Consider the following 14,293-nt stretch of genomic DNA (forward strand, 5'->3'; position numbering starts at 1 on the left):
CGACGCACTTGAAGATATACTTCAAGTTGACCTTCAACCTCTGAAACGGTGCAATCCAATTGTTCGCCATGGGCTCCACACAAGACCTTCCTGTCCGTCAAAAGGCGGCGACAGCGCCCATCAAGTTCGGCCACGAGCTTAAGGAACAGTTCCTCATGGACCTGGCCTATCGCAATCTCAACAACGGTACCCTTCCCACTGACCCTCCCCAGCGCAGTCACATCACATGCTGATAGTTTCCAGGCTCCTTCGGTACCATCCCGCGCCTCATTCAGTCCAAACTGCGGTTCTACCAAGACCTCGCCGAAGCGAGGCCCGACCCCTTCATCCGGTACGAGTACCCCAAATTGCTCGACGAGTCCCGCGCAGCCATCGCCAAGCTCCTGCGCGTGCCCACCGACACGGCCGTCTTCGTGGCCAACGCCACCGTCGGCGTCAACACGGTGCTCCGCAACCTCGTCTGGAACGCCGACGGCAAGGACGAAATCCTCTACTTCAACACCATCTACGGCGGCTGCGCCAAGACGGTCGACTACGTGGTCGAGGACAGGCAAGGGCTCGTGTCCAGCCGCTGCATCCCGCTGTCCTACCCCTGCGAAGACGACGCCATCTTGTCCGCGTTTCACTCCGCCGTGGCCGAGTCCCTCAGCCAGGGCAAGCGCCCTCGACTGTGCCTCTTCGACGTTGTCTCCTCCCTGCCCGGCGTGCGCTTCCCGTTCGAGGCCGTGACGGCCGCGTGCCGCGAGAAGGGAATCCTCTCGCTGATCGACGGCGCGCAGGGCGTCGGCATGGTCGACCTTGACCTCGGCGCCGTCGACCCGGACTTCTTTGTCAGCAATTGCCACAAGTGGCTGCACGTCCCGCGCGGCTGTGCCGTGTTTTACGTGCCGCTGCGGAACCAGGCGCTTATCCGCTCGACACTGCCGACCTCGCACGGCTTTGTCCCGCGCCCGTCCCCCGAACAGCAGGCCAACATACGGATCAACCCGCTGCCGCCGTCGGATAAGTCCGAGTTTGTGAACGCGTTTGAGTTTGTCGGCACGGTGGACAACGCGCCGTACCTGTGCGTCAAGGACAGCATCCAGTGGCGGGAGGAGGTGCTGGGCGGGGAGGAGCGGATCCGGGAGGCGCTGACGGAGCTGGCGCGGCAGGGCGGGAAGAAGGTTGCCGAGATTCTAGGCACCAAGGTGCTGGACAATGCTAGCCGGAGCCTGACGCGATGCTCGATGGTCAACGTTGCGCTGCCGCTGGCGGTGCAGCCGGACGAGGAGGACAGGGCGCTGGAGGGTGACCTGGCTGGTCTGCCGGCGATCCCAAACAGCGATGTCTCGGCTGTGACCAACTGGATCCTGCAGACGCTGATAGACGAGCACGAGACGTTTGTCACGCTGTTTGTGTACGGCGGGCAGTGGTGGGCTCGCCTCAGCGCGCAGGTATTCCTCGAGCTGGACGATTTTGAGTGGGCGGGCCAAACGCTAAAGGAAGTGTGTGCTCGTGTGGCCAAGGGGTTGTACAAGCAGTAACCCAGCCAAGTCCATCATAACCTACTCCTTCCTGCTAACATGGCTACGTACATGCATCATGTATCAGTTCAATCCCCCCGGTCAATCTCCTCCCTCACTCTCTTCTCAACCTCCCGCACAGTGTCCTCAACCCCCATCCCCTTCCCAACCTCAACAACAAGCACATCGCCCTCCTCACCTTCCTGGGGTCTCTCCAGAGTCTTCACCTGACTAGCAACCAACCCTTCCCCGACAAAATGGCCATGCCTCTCCCTCGCCCTCTGCCGCAGCATATCCTCATCCACGTCCAATAGCACAAACCTCACCCTCACATCCTCCAGCTCCTCCTTCCCTATCTGCCTCCCCTCCTGTGCGTTATTCCCCTTTTGTGAGCGTGCTCCTCCGTGGCGGAGAACGTCCCTGTACCGCTTTTTCAGGGCAGAGCAGGTAATGATTAGACTATCGTTTGCGTTATTAAACGTGGCATCATCTGGCGAAGGCGACTCCAGCTTGCTCAGGGCGTCGAGCCATGCGGCACGGTCGTCGTCAGTGAGGGGCTCGTTGCGGGAGAGTTTCTCGCGGTTGTGTGGTGGGTGGTACTGTTCGACGATTAGGAGTAACTGATGTCTGGGGCGGAACTCCAGTCATGACCGGCGGGGGTAAAGCAGGTGATGGTAAAAAATGTAAATAGGGGGGTATGCTGTCCAGGCCCACAGACGAGGAAAGTCATGAAGGGGAGAGCGAAAAAGGTGAACGCACATCATCGCCCTCAACAAACACGAAGCCTAGGGATTGGGCCAGACCCTTGGCTATCGTCGTCTTTCCGCACGCCGTCGGGCCCGTGATGAAACAGATCCAGCGCGGACTGGGCGGTTTCTGGTCGTCGTGGGTGGAGGACATGGCACCTTAGACTTGTGATGAATGATGTAGATGTAATGCAGATGACGGCGGTGGTTTAAAGGGGTAAGACCATATATCTTCCACTAGTTGTATTGTAGCCTTCTCTTCCAGCTAATTAGTCATAAAAATCCAAACTCATGACGAGTGAGATTTTGAGTAGATATTCAAGCTGTATCTTCTTGTCGGCCACGCTTATTGCTCCATGTTTGGGTGGGAACAGGGAGTTTATGATGACGTCAAGTCGATCCATATTTGAACGAGTAAGGTACTTCTGACCATAATGATCAATTTCATGATTCTCTCCGAGTTGGAGGTGGGCCATTCCTTCTGTTCTGCACTTCCGCATCCTCCTGTCCGCGCCAACGAGGAGGATGAGCGGATTTGTGCCCTCTCCAAGTACAGAGAGCAATTATTTCGAGATGGACCTCCACGGCGAAAACATAACTGATTAGGTGCAGTATCTCATAACGTACATTATCAGTGAGTGGCACATATCAGCGAGCGGCCCACCTCCTACTGCCCTAGGACAACCATCTCCGATCACAACACAACAACACCGAGAACCGACTATTATTACATCGGGAGCAGCCGAATAAGATTGTTCAGCGACTGCCCGGCAAGTACTGTACGTATATTATAACCTAGGTTGCTATGTATACTGCGGTACCAAACCCTTATATGACCCTAGCCCCTGTACCATCAATATCCCGCTACATTTCTTGCACTCCCTCCCCACTCACGGTCTCCCAGCCTTCTGCCTCATGTGCACTCTATACAGTAAGTGATTTTCTAAGCCGGACGCGCGTTCTTTGCTCTCCGGCGCTTGCTTAGTGTCTCGTTGGCCTTGCAGAGCGAAGAAACATCTGACCGAAGAAGTGATATGTACCTCGTGCATCACAGCCATTGTTCGGATCCGTACCTTTCGTAAGCTGGTCTACAGCAGCCAACATTAATGTTAAGGAGCTATTCTAATGGTTGGCAATGCGAGTCTTGATGAGCGTTGACTGCAAATCGGCTTTTTGAGGGTTGTGTGGTGTCACGGGTGTCTAGAACACCCAGGGTCGTAGAGGGTTGGTCATATTTTCAACACCACACAATCTAGGTTAAAAGCTCGCGTAGATAGCTCAATTTTATATCGAACAATAGCCACCTCTTCTAGTTTAGTGAGCTTCTTCGACTTTGGCGTACTGTCGTATCGTGCAGGCTTGCCGTCGCGTCGACACCCTAGAGTCTTCCGGGCGACTCTACAGATCTTAGCTGCGGCTCGCACGCTTAAATTCTTATCATTTGAAGAACTTGAAGGGCCAAAATCATCTGGCCTTCTTTCAAAGTAGGGGACATCTTGGATGATAGAGGGAAGTTGTTGTTAAGCGCAAAGGTATCGCGTCGCGTAGAAAGTAGGCCACTCGCTAACATGGGTCACTCACTGATACTGTACGGTATCCCTTCCATCACATACTCCCTCTTTCCTTCGTACAACCCCCATACACAATTAAAGCTTAGCCTCGGGTACGGACTAGCTGGTCGAACGAAAGCCTGAAGAACGCCAACCCAATGCCGCTTGCCCCACAGGCCGCAACCCCCTAAAGAAGCCCACAGAAAACTTTCCAGAGCAGAGAATAGCAAAGAAGATAAAGGGTATCTCAACACCATGTCCTCCTGCATCCAACACCCTCCCAGCAGCCCTCACTTGCTCCCCGCCTTCCACTCCAATATCTCCCTCGTGCTCGGCAGAAACTTGGAATCCCGCTTGGACGCATTGCTCGCGGCCGCCTCGCCAAGCGAAACAGCATACTCGCCCCGTTTCCTGATGAGGAACGCAAGCGCCAGCGTCGGCTGCACATTCCGCTTGTCCGACTTTTTCTTCCGGTCCTTGCCCCCCTTGGCATCACCGTCCGCGTCTTGATGGAACATGGCCCTCGACACGGCCGACGCCAACTTCCTAGCGTCCGCCTCGGTAATATGTCCCGACGCGGCGAGCAACACCTCGGCAAACAGCGTGAGAAGATGCTTGGTCAGGTTGCGGTTGGGCGTCGGCAGACGGTTGAGCGCTTCGGTCCAGAAGTCGAGACCAGTCTCGACGCGCGGACACGGCGGTTCGATGGCGCCTTCTTGGCGCGCCAACAGGATCCAGGACTTGACTACCGACGGCGGGATCAGCGGCTTGGGCAGGTCCTCGAGGAAGACCAAGATCAGTCGCGCGGCGTCGTGGATTGTGTAGTCGCTCCCTTCAAACTGGAAGTGTTCCCCGTACGACGGCGCGAGGCTGAATATATCTTTGAGGTTCGCAACGTTGTAGGCGTCTCCTGGCGAGGCGAAGATGTTGGGGTCGGTGCCGCCTGTAAGGATCAGCTTGCGTTGCAGCAGCGCGCGAGACAACAGATGCGACATACCTGCCCGGCGAATAAACTCGCAGCACTTGTGCACCGCCAACGGGAAGGTCCGGTACGACGTGCTCCTACCTTTGTGCGATATCCTGATTTTCATGGGCGCTACGCGGAGACTCTCCTTCAGGTCGACGCCAAAGACCGCCTCGGGCCTCGACTGCGAGTCACCGAACCATGGCATGCGATGGAAGAACCTCGTGGTGGTACTGGTGACGGCCTTAGTAGAATGCGAGGGCGAAGAGGGCGACGCTGTCTCTGGTATCGGCAGTTCATCATCAGAAGCCCCCTGTCTCCAGGTTGGCGAGGCAAGCTGCGCCGGAGTCAACGATCGCCTCTCCAGGCACTCGTCGTCGCCACGTCCACCATTGCGCCTGCGCGATAGGAAGTTGGCTGATCTTCGTGCCGTGCTCGGCCGCCACTCGCCAGAGCTCCCGCTCCCGAGGGAGCTCACACTTCGCCCATGCTTGTGGCCATCCACCGCGAGGAAACTCTGCTTGTCGGCTCGCGGAGGGCCCAATCCGCCTTCACCCGCGCTGTTTCCGAAGGATGCCTCGGTGGTCGTCAACAATGACACGCCGTCCGGGTTTACGCCCTCGTTTTCCTGGATGATGCCCAACCCGTCTGACACACCTGTGTCGGCCGACTTGACCGACATTTTGCGCCGCCGGCCGTGCGAATCCAGCTCAAATGCGGGGTTGATGATGGGACCCAGGTCGAGTTCGGGTGAGAGGGCGAGGGTCAACGGGCGGAAGACGTCGGGCACGGTGCATGGGGTCACTGGACCTGAGACGGGCGGGCTGGCTGTCATGGCAGACATGTCTTCGTGGTCTGGCATCAACTCGGGAACTTCGCACGGCTGCGGGTAAGGAAACTGCGAAATTCTGCACGACATCTGCGGTTGCGGTGAAGAGAGGGGTCTCTCGATTGGGAGAGGCGGCATGGCCTTCTGGGTTGCCGGGCTTTCGGTTGCGCGTCCCGGCTGTTGAAACTGTGTGTCGCTCTCGGATCGGCCGTCGAGGCAATCGCTTGCGTCCAAGACGGAGTCGGCGTCGATGTCATCCACAATCGGCCTGTCTTCTTCGTCGGCGAAGTCTATCAATGCCTGGATGTAGCCCTGCCGGTGACCAAGGCCTGGTTCTGGTTTCGGTGTCTCCCCGTTGGCATCGCAGTGCGAGCCGATCGTGTATCTGTTGCTCTGTTGCTCCCCCTCTCCCCAAAATCGCCGGGCGGCGGTTGGGTGTTCCTGCAACCCATTGTCCAGGATGCCACTCATGATTGCAACGTCGTAATTTCCGGCCACTGGCAGCTGAGTTCTCACGGCTTCGCCAGGTCATGACATGGTGCTGGGGAGCCGATTTTGACCTTGCATGCTGCACAGTGATCCTCCTCCAAAAGTGTGTGTCCGGGCGCGATCTATTGATATCGACGAGACTGTCTAGTGTATCAACTCTTGTGCAAGACGCAGTGTCCGTGCCGTGCAGTGGCCTTGGGCCCGGGGAAGCTGTCTAAATTGGCTGGACCTAAGTGTGAGCCCGCGTGGGGTACCTTATTGGGTGGGAGATCTGAGATGCGACAGCCGGAAGTCCAAAAAGGAAGCCCGGAGCAGAATAAAAAGGAAACAAAAAGAAAACAAGAAAATAAGTGATGTGGGGGATTGAATCCAGATTTCAATTTTCCCAGCGCGCTCCTGCTGCCAAAATCTGATAATCAACTCAAGTAAACTCCCGTCACCGTTCTTTGCAACCTTTCAACTCGGAAGGAGCGCTCGGTGGGCCCCACTCTTTCTCGGTCCCCCCAAGAGAAAGGATGCTTTTCCAGGTAGACCTGCCTTCACCCCACCAAGCTTTGCTTGTTTGAGGCCCGCTGCGACCCTGCCGATGTCCCCCAGCTTTCTGACTTGATTGCACGTGGGCTCCAAACTTGCACGTAGAACGGCGGGAAAAGCAAGCCGATGTTGTCTCGACTTTCCAGGCACGGCTGAGGAAGATGCCACAATTCCCATGAAAAAGCAAACGGTAGCGCTTGACATGACGACTTCTTGTTAGCCAACAGTCGAAAGAAAATCTCCAAGATCCCCGCCATCCATCCTTCGATCGGCCGGCCTCGCCAGTGTGCCCATGCGCGATGCATTCCGAACCCAGCACACATCGCTGCCAGCTCACACGTCTCGCTTCAGGGGTTACATCCAACCCCCATGTCCTCCAGGTTTACTGTGGTACTGTAGCAATTCACCGCCGCAACCCATAGCATGTCGCGACAAAAGGCTCTGCGGTACGGATCCGTACAGCTTGCAGGTTTCCTCAAACACAGTAAGGTACAAGTACGAGGGCCGCACCACAAAATCAAAACCGAAACATGGACAGCGGGCACAGCATGCATGTCTCACAAGTCGCACATCAGGTGCAGGGACGAGTCCGGCGCAGCACGCTAGTGGCAGCCTATCCGTCCAGATCTTGAAAGTTCCTGGGCAGAGCTAACTAACGTTAGCTTCCGATCGCGCAAAGGTCCAGACTGAAAATTGGATGGCTGCGGGGGTGGGATCCTCTACAGCTTGTCCTGACTGTTTTACGTAGGGGTCCCTTGAAGTCATCATGAACAGGCGGTGACAGGGAGCTTGTGAGATTTGACATGGATGGTGGGTGCCTCTCTTGGCGGCTCACGAACAGTGGCCCAGTTTTTGGCACAGCAATAGCGACAGCCATCCGGGGACACCTCGTTCAAAGGTATGAGTAAGAACTCAAAATGCTGGTCACGGTTCTGACAGCAGAAGAGGATGAGTGCTAAGTTGGCGGATGAATAAGGCACCTGGGCAGTCTAGGATGCCAATCCTTCGGGAACACCGAGCACTCGTGTCATGCTGCCTTTGCTGTGCCTCCTCCCGAAGCGGCGCAACAGATTGCCCGAGGACGATCTCGTTTCTTGGAGTTCTATTCGTGCTGCTCAGATAATAAATACACGCAGTGTTGCTCCTGGGATAACCTCGTCGGTTTCTACTCACAGAAAAACACGTAGGGTCTCCGGCGACGGCCAAATATTACAAAGCCAATCCATGGACAGTCCAGTCCAACTCACTTACCAAGCCGTGACCATCGCCACTTCCGCCAGTCCCGATCCCCTCTGTCCTCAGACTCAAACCTCAGAATCGACTCAACCGTATCCACAACACTGTGCTCCAGTCGTCTATACTCCAGCCCCAGCACATTCCTGGACCTCGCGTTATCAAACCACCAGTGATCTTTTGGAAAATCATCCTCCACCTCCTCCTCAGGTGGTAACCGCCCCGCCAGCTCAGGAAATCGCCTCCGAATGATTTCGGCCAGCCTGGGATTCGAGAAGAAGCCGCTCACAACGTAGAATCGCATCCCGCCGGCGTCCTGCTTCGTCAGGGCGAGGACGTGCGCCAGCGCCACGTCGCGCACGTCGACGAACGTGAAGACGGGCGCGGTCGGCTGGATGCCGGCGCGCATGCGGCCCTGCACGAGGTCGCAGATCCGCTGGTTGGACGTGTTTAGGTTGTCGAGGCTTGTCAGGGTACGCTGGATTGGGCCGAATGTGTAGGTGTTGTTGATTGTGGCGAGGGAGAAGGAGGGCTTGTAAGTGGTGATGAAGGACCAGGCGGCTTGTTCGGCGAATTTCTGAGGGATTTCAATCAGAGTATGATGCCGTGTAAGAGAAGCGACTCTTACCTTGCTTGCGCGGTAGGTCTCGTGCGGGTTCATGGCCTGCTCCCAGGTTATGTCGGCCCAGCACGACTCATCGTAGACCTTGGGGTGGTTCGCCGGGCTGAGCATGGCAGCCGAGGACGAGGTGATGACGACACGCTTGACGGTGAGCGCGTGGGCGTGGATGGAGTGAAGGATGCCCGTGGTGCCCTTAATGGCTGGGTCGAGGCAGTCTCTGACCGGGTCGTCAAAGGTGAACCTGTAGGGAGAGGCCGTGTGGATGACAAAGTCAAAGGGAGGGTTTGACTGCACCGCCTGCTCCATGTCAGCCACCATGCATGCTCCTCGGCCGAACTGTGTGGGTCAGTTATCAACCTCGTCAAATGCCCCTTCTTTGGCGACATCATCGACCACCACAAACGTGGTTCGCTTTCGCAGCGTCTCGTCGATCGACTCGAGAATTCGCTGCCCCTTTTCCTGGGACCGCACCGTCACGACGACGTCGAAGCTGTTGGGGTGCTGTGAGCATCCTGAGCGTTGCGGAAACATCGACGATGGCCTACTCAAAGTCAAGCAGACAGTCCAAGACATGAGAGGCAATAAAGCCCGTGCCACCTGAGAAATACATGTGCTGTTTAGCTTCGGATTCGGCCGTGGATTGCCTCAGTCATGATCTCCACGCCAATCGTAACCCTTACCAGTCAGTAACACCTTGCCCTTGGTGAACGAAGGTGTCTTCCCAGTCGACGCCATGATTCCACAGGACATCAATAAATGTTTGCTCCAACTGACCCTCGCTGGTACAAGTACGCGTAAGGCAGAGATTTGGAGCTGGATGGTCTCGACTCAATTCAGAAAGCTGCGCGGACTGTAACCGACGGATGGCAACGAAGAAGATGCAGCCCGGAACTGCGCAAAAAAGGGCCTCGGAGGATGTGTTGTGAGCTGTGTCACAAGTCCGAAAGTCCAGATGCAGTACTGCACCTTCGGCGATCCCCACCGCAAACCCGTTGGAAGCAACAAAACCCTCGAAACTTAGAAGTCACCATGACATCAGCACGGATCGTCTTGAGGACCAGCGGAAGGAGCACTCTTGAAACCATTGTTTTTGGCCACTTCCAGAATACAATCCAACTCTGGGTTTTTCGTTAGCGTGGCACGAGACGAAAGATCATTGTAAAGGAAGTTGAGGTACTATATAATACCTGCTGCGTAAGTTCCGTACTAATATATAAAACAGGGTTAGATTGTACGCACAGGCATGCGCGCTCCGTAAGTCATGGTGGGCTGGTGGCTGCTTGAACTTCTTAAGGTACCTTGCGTTCACTTCTCGCCCGAATCGAATACGCAACAGGAACAATTCATCTGACACTCAATCAACAAGTCTTATCGCAGTTCAATTTTTCTTCTATTTATGTCTGTACACTAGTCCTCTGCCCTCACAATATCCAACCCAATGGAGCCCTCCACCATCACCAACGACACTTTCCACATCGCCATCATCGGCGCTGGCATCACAGGCATCAACCTCGCACTCGGGCTGCAGGCCCGCAACGTGTCCTTTACGCTCTACGAACGCCACTCAGAGATCCGTGACATCGGTGCAGGTATCGGCTTCAGCCCCAACGCCGAGCGGGCCATGTCCCTGCTACACCCGGAAATCCTGACGGCCTACAAGCGCGTGGCCAACCCCAACGTCGAGGACTACTTCCACTGGGTCGACGGCTATGACTCAGACGAGTTGATCTACAAGCTGCACGTCGGCAAGGACGGCTTCCAGGGCGGCCGGCGCAGCGACATCCTCGAGGCGTGGGCCACGCTTATCCGTCCCACCTCGGTGGTCTTCAGCAAGAACCTCGCAGACATTCTCCACAACGAGATCTGCGACGTGGACGGCAACAAGACCACCAAGCTCATCCTTTCCTTCACCGACGGCACCACGACCACCGCCGACGCCGTCATCGGCTGCGACGGCATCCACTCGCGCGTCCGAACACACGTTTGCATCCCTGATTCCGCTAACATTGGCCCCAAGCCCATCGCCCAATACACCGGCAAGTTCTGCTACCGCGCGCTGGCGCCTATGCCAGCCGCCCTCAGCGCCATCGGCGAAGGCAGAGCCCTAGCCCGCTGCATGTACACCGGCCCGGGCGCCCACGTGCTCACCTACCCGGTGGCCAACAACACGCTGCTCAACATCCTGGCCGTCATCGAGGACCCATCCGAGACCTGGCCGCACCCGCACACCACCTGCCTGGGGTCCAAAGCCGAGGCTGCCACGGCCTTTGAACAATGGCACCCTCGCGTCCGGCAGATCATCGACCTGATGCCCGAGCAGATGGACAAGTGGGGGATCTTTGACATGAAGAACTCGTCGTCGACGGGGTTCTATAACCGCCGGAGGATGTGTGTGGCTGGGGATGCGGCGCACGCCGCGGGCCCGCACCTCGGTGCCGGCGCCGGGATGGGAATCGAGGATGCGCTTGTCCTGGCGGAGCTGTTGGCCGAGGTGGACAGGCGGGTCAAGGAGACGGCCGGGAAGACTGGGAGTGACGGTGGCGGTTCTGTGGTGGATGGTGTCAGGGATGGCCTGGTCAAAAACGCGTTATGGGCTTATAGCAATGTCAGGTTTGGGCGCACCATGGATGTGGTCTGTAGCACGAGGCGGGCGTGCGACTTGTTCCACTGGCGATCACGGTCGATATATGTGTCGAGGGACTCCCAGGTATTTGGCCCGACCATCTCACAGATGTTTCATGAGGTTTGGGACTATAATGTTGAGAGGATGGTCGAGTCTGCGAAGGAGCTTTTAGATGACCAGACAAGGGCAGGCTATTAGGCAGTATAATAGTATAACGCTAATACAAACTAGCCCTAGTTTATCCTTTAGTATAAACCTTAGGTACTACAATTATTATTTATCTTTTACTTTCTTATATTTTATAACTTTACTAAGTAATTACCTCGCTATGGAGACTGGCTGAGTACAGGCTCTTGATGGAGCTGGAACATGAGGGAGCAGAGGAAGACCCTGAGGATGGCGGCGGAATTGGGAGCCCGGAGGGGCCAAGAAAAAAAGAAGAGGAAAAGGCGCAGCGGGCGCTAACGCCATGTCGGCGCCGCGAGCACGCAGCGCGAGTTATGCAGCTAAGTGACGAACACGGCCGGACGGCCGCCCACGGTTGGACAGCAACAGGTACAGGCTCGAATAGGCATAGACCAACCAGGTGACACTGCATCAATTGGGCACAAGATGAAGCTCGAATTGACTGTCTGAACCATGCGTCATGTGTGTGTGTTGCTTGAAAGAACCGAGGGCTTCGGGACCCTCGCCCTGCTTTTGGGTGGGTGACGAGTCTTCCACGCTTACTGCATTGGGCAACCGTGCCCAGCCCCTGAATCCAGGTGCCAAGGAGCCAGTTCAGTTCAACACCCACCGCTTCGTCGTCACCAAGCCGAAAAGGTGTGTTCCGGACTGCTGGATGGGAGGGACTGCTGGGAGTGCCCGAGCAGCAACTAAGCCGCTCGGACGCAGCACGAGAGCGGATGCCTTGCATGTAAAATAGCGCGGAGGGTCCGCTTGCCCTAACTGGGCGGGGCGATTCCCCTTACGGTGTAAGATCAACATATAACTAGTTACATATAATTACCTCGCTATATTCTATACTGATAAGTAATCTAGGGCTACTATACAAGTAAGAGAAGAAGCAGAGGGAGCAATGGGAATCTATAATAGCCTAGTTAAAGCATGTTTGTAGAACATCCGATACATAGTTATCCAAGATCCTAAGGGCATGCCTCGGGTGCGATGCCTTAGACTGGGAACAAAGTTGTTGACGAAGCCAAAACGAAACCCGCTGAGTGGCTAACTTCGAGTAAGCCTCCCATCCTGTGACTTCACACTGAGCGGTAAAGCAGGATAGTCAGGGTCCAGGCACGCCAAGTTAAGAGGGCTTGATGTTCGGTTAAAATGCCCGACAAACTATCCACACTACGCTTCACTTATACCGAATATCCAGCCGCACCACTCAGCTTCACTGTTTCTGCAGCCTCCCGTTGCTTCTGAGCTTGACCAGGTCATCCTCCATCCTTTGCATAATCGTTCAGCACCTCCGAGTGTCACGGCGATTGCGCCGTGCCTGCTAGGACCCACGGGTGGAACCCGGCATGTGGAAAGCACGGGCCCCTGTGGGTTAAATATTCTGCACCTCGCTGCCGCGAGATCTGTTCGTAGCTCCTCGAGCTACGTCTTGACAATCAAGCCTGCCCGTACCTGACGGAATAGAGCTCAGACTGTAGTTTAGCCCGAATGCAATTGTCATTGGATTGCCCGCCTGTCCCGCCGTGACACCGAGCTTACATTAACAACACCCAGTTCCTTCATTGGTACGCTCTCAAAGTCCGAGATCAAGACGTGCTATAGAAGGTACCTCCGGTCGGAACGAAGCCGCCTTGATGGCTGCATTCAACGGACCTCGGTGATTGATTGATGCCAGCACTGCAACCCTCTTTCTTACCTACTTAGTCCTCTCCCATGGCCATCAACAGCATGGTCAATCAGGCACTGTTACCACCTTTCAAAAGGACTTGCTCACTCTGTTCAGTCCACTGCTTTGACTCGGAATAGCTTCTTCCAGCGCATATCTCAGCGGTCATCGCCCTGAAGGTTCCAACACTTTCCTCATGTTGATCCTCTCACAATTCTCTCTTATCTCCATCGAGATCTGTGACTCACAATGAACTAGAAATGGACCAACGCATATATCTTGAGCATGGTGGGCATGAAGCTTCTTGATACGCTCCCCAATGCTAGTTGATCTGCCATCGCCGATCGGAGGGTAGGATGTGTAGATGTATGGGGACGAGTGCGCCCAGAGTCCTATAATCGTGAAGTACTAAGTGTAGGGGTTTAGATGAGAAAGTCTTCTTTGACATCGTTGATGTGATGACCCCGTCGTGGATGGTCAGCTCAGCTCTAGGTTAACGGTGCGGTAGGTCTAGGGCCTGGCATACCGGATAATGGGATGTGGCATGGCACTTGGATTATACCTTAGATTGTATCCAAACTCATAGGCGTCCGGTGGTGCAACGTATTATCCAGCACCAATTGGTCGCAGTGTACCATGAATTCAAAGATTGTTGAGAATCAATGCCGAGCCAGCCGTCGGAGCCTCCTCCACACTTCTCTGCTACAGCTTGCTTGATCTCGGGCTGCTCTTGAAGGACCATGATCCTACCCTGGTTTGAGTTGACAAGGGGTCTAAATCTGTTATGCTAACCTAACCCCAGCATCAACAGTAACTTTCTTGATTAATTATTAGAGATGATGATATTGAGGAAGTTGCGCGTTAGCTTCCATCAATGACCTCCTCTACGGTCAGTAATAGGCCCATTGGTCATACAACCCCTTTGGGCTCATCTCACCGTTATTCTACTTTGAGCTCGGTCTTGGGTTTCATAAGCGCCGTGCAGTTGGGAGCTGGTAGACAAGCCCAACCAACACATCCAGGAACTGTAACAGTCCCCTTGCCGACGACATTGCCGTGAGCCGATGGTTCGTGGGATAACTCATCATGATATTCCGCCTCTGGCAACGCCATTCTCATTATGGACCAGGCAGATTACCCTAGCAACTGAGGCCATGGGTCTTACCAGAGTAGATGACATCTAGATGCATCGACTGGAAACAACGAAGGATAGCCCGTACACTGTGTGTATAAGTATCACTAGCAGTAATTACTTCCTCCGAGAACATGATTTCGCTCTCCACGCTCTTCCTTTCAACACCCAGCGAGCCCTTCACCTCGATATTGTTATTATTATTCCTACACCGCTGTGCCCT

At 55.3% G+C, this 14,293-nt stretch overlaps 5 protein-coding genes across 5 annotated transcripts; 2 read left to right on the forward strand and 3 right to left on the reverse strand.

The window, feature by feature from the left end:
• Positions 1-68: 68 nt before the first annotated feature.
• N657DRAFT_577378 (PLP-dependent transferase) lies at positions 69-1,523 on the forward strand (the record flags this gene model as incomplete). The annotated part of the gene is made up of 2 exons (XM_062789246.1): positions 69-186; positions 244-1,523. 2 exons carry the CDS (start codon positions 69-71, stop codon positions 1,521-1,523), a joined length of 1,398 nt encoding a protein of 465 aa, XP_062645251.1.
• Positions 1,524-1,606: 83 nt separating this feature from the next.
• Positions 1,607-2,366, reverse strand: N657DRAFT_536288 (carbohydrate kinase; the record flags this gene model as incomplete). The annotated part of the gene is made up of 2 exons (XM_062787779.1): positions 1,607-2,101; positions 2,262-2,366. Coding segments are annotated over 2 exons (600 nt in total), but the record flags the coding sequence as incomplete, so codon positions are not given.
• A 1,362-nt stretch (positions 2,367-3,728) lies between these two features.
• On the reverse strand, positions 3,729-6,404 carry N657DRAFT_673305 (uncharacterized protein). Its single transcript, XM_062795683.1, has 2 exons — positions 4,796-6,404; positions 3,729-4,741 (listed from the first exon to the last, which is right to left on the reverse strand). Exons 1-2 carry the CDS (start codon positions 6,060-6,062, stop codon positions 4,089-4,091), a joined length of 1,920 nt encoding a protein of 639 aa, XP_062645253.1. The 5' UTR covers positions 6,063-6,404; the 3' UTR covers positions 3,729-4,088.
• A 1,453-nt stretch (positions 6,405-7,857) lies between these two features.
• Positions 7,858-9,079, reverse strand: N657DRAFT_577321 (NAD(P)-binding protein; the record flags this gene model as incomplete). The annotated part of the gene is made up of 3 exons (XM_062789244.1): positions 7,858-8,766; positions 8,827-8,959; positions 9,015-9,079. 3 exons carry the CDS (start codon positions 9,077-9,079, stop codon positions 7,858-7,860), a joined length of 1,107 nt encoding a protein of 368 aa, XP_062645254.1.
• Positions 9,080-9,777: 698 nt separating this feature from the next.
• N657DRAFT_647642 (FAD/NAD(P)-binding domain-containing protein) lies at positions 9,778-11,294 on the forward strand. The gene has a single exon (XM_062793363.1). The coding sequence runs from the start codon at positions 9,908-9,910 to the stop codon at positions 11,288-11,290; it is 1,383 nt and encodes a 460-aa protein (XP_062645255.1). The 5' UTR covers positions 9,778-9,907; the 3' UTR covers positions 11,291-11,294.
• Positions 11,295-14,293: the final 2,999 nt, after the last annotated feature.

The sequence above is a fragment of the Parathielavia appendiculata genome (genome assembly GCF_033297405.1).
Source record: "Parathielavia appendiculata strain CBS 731.68 unplaced genomic scaffold N657scaffold_11, whole genome shotgun sequence".
Lineage (NCBI taxonomy): Eukaryota > Fungi > Ascomycota > Sordariomycetes > Sordariales > Chaetomiaceae > Parathielavia > Parathielavia appendiculata.

Bases quoted from the DNA above. Each gene is read 5' to 3' on its own strand.
- N657DRAFT_673305 (XM_062795683.1), bottom strand. From the start codon at position 6,062: ATGAGTGGCATCCTGGACAATGGGTTGCAGGAACACCCAACCGCCGCC. The intron at 4,742-4,795 runs GTATGTCGCATC...TGATCCTTACAG, and splicing joins CGAGTTTATTCGCCGGGCAG to GCGGCACCGACCCCAACATC.
- N657DRAFT_647642 (XM_062793363.1), top strand. From the start codon at position 9,908: ATGGAGCCCTCCACCATCACCAACGACACTTTCCACATCGCCATCATC.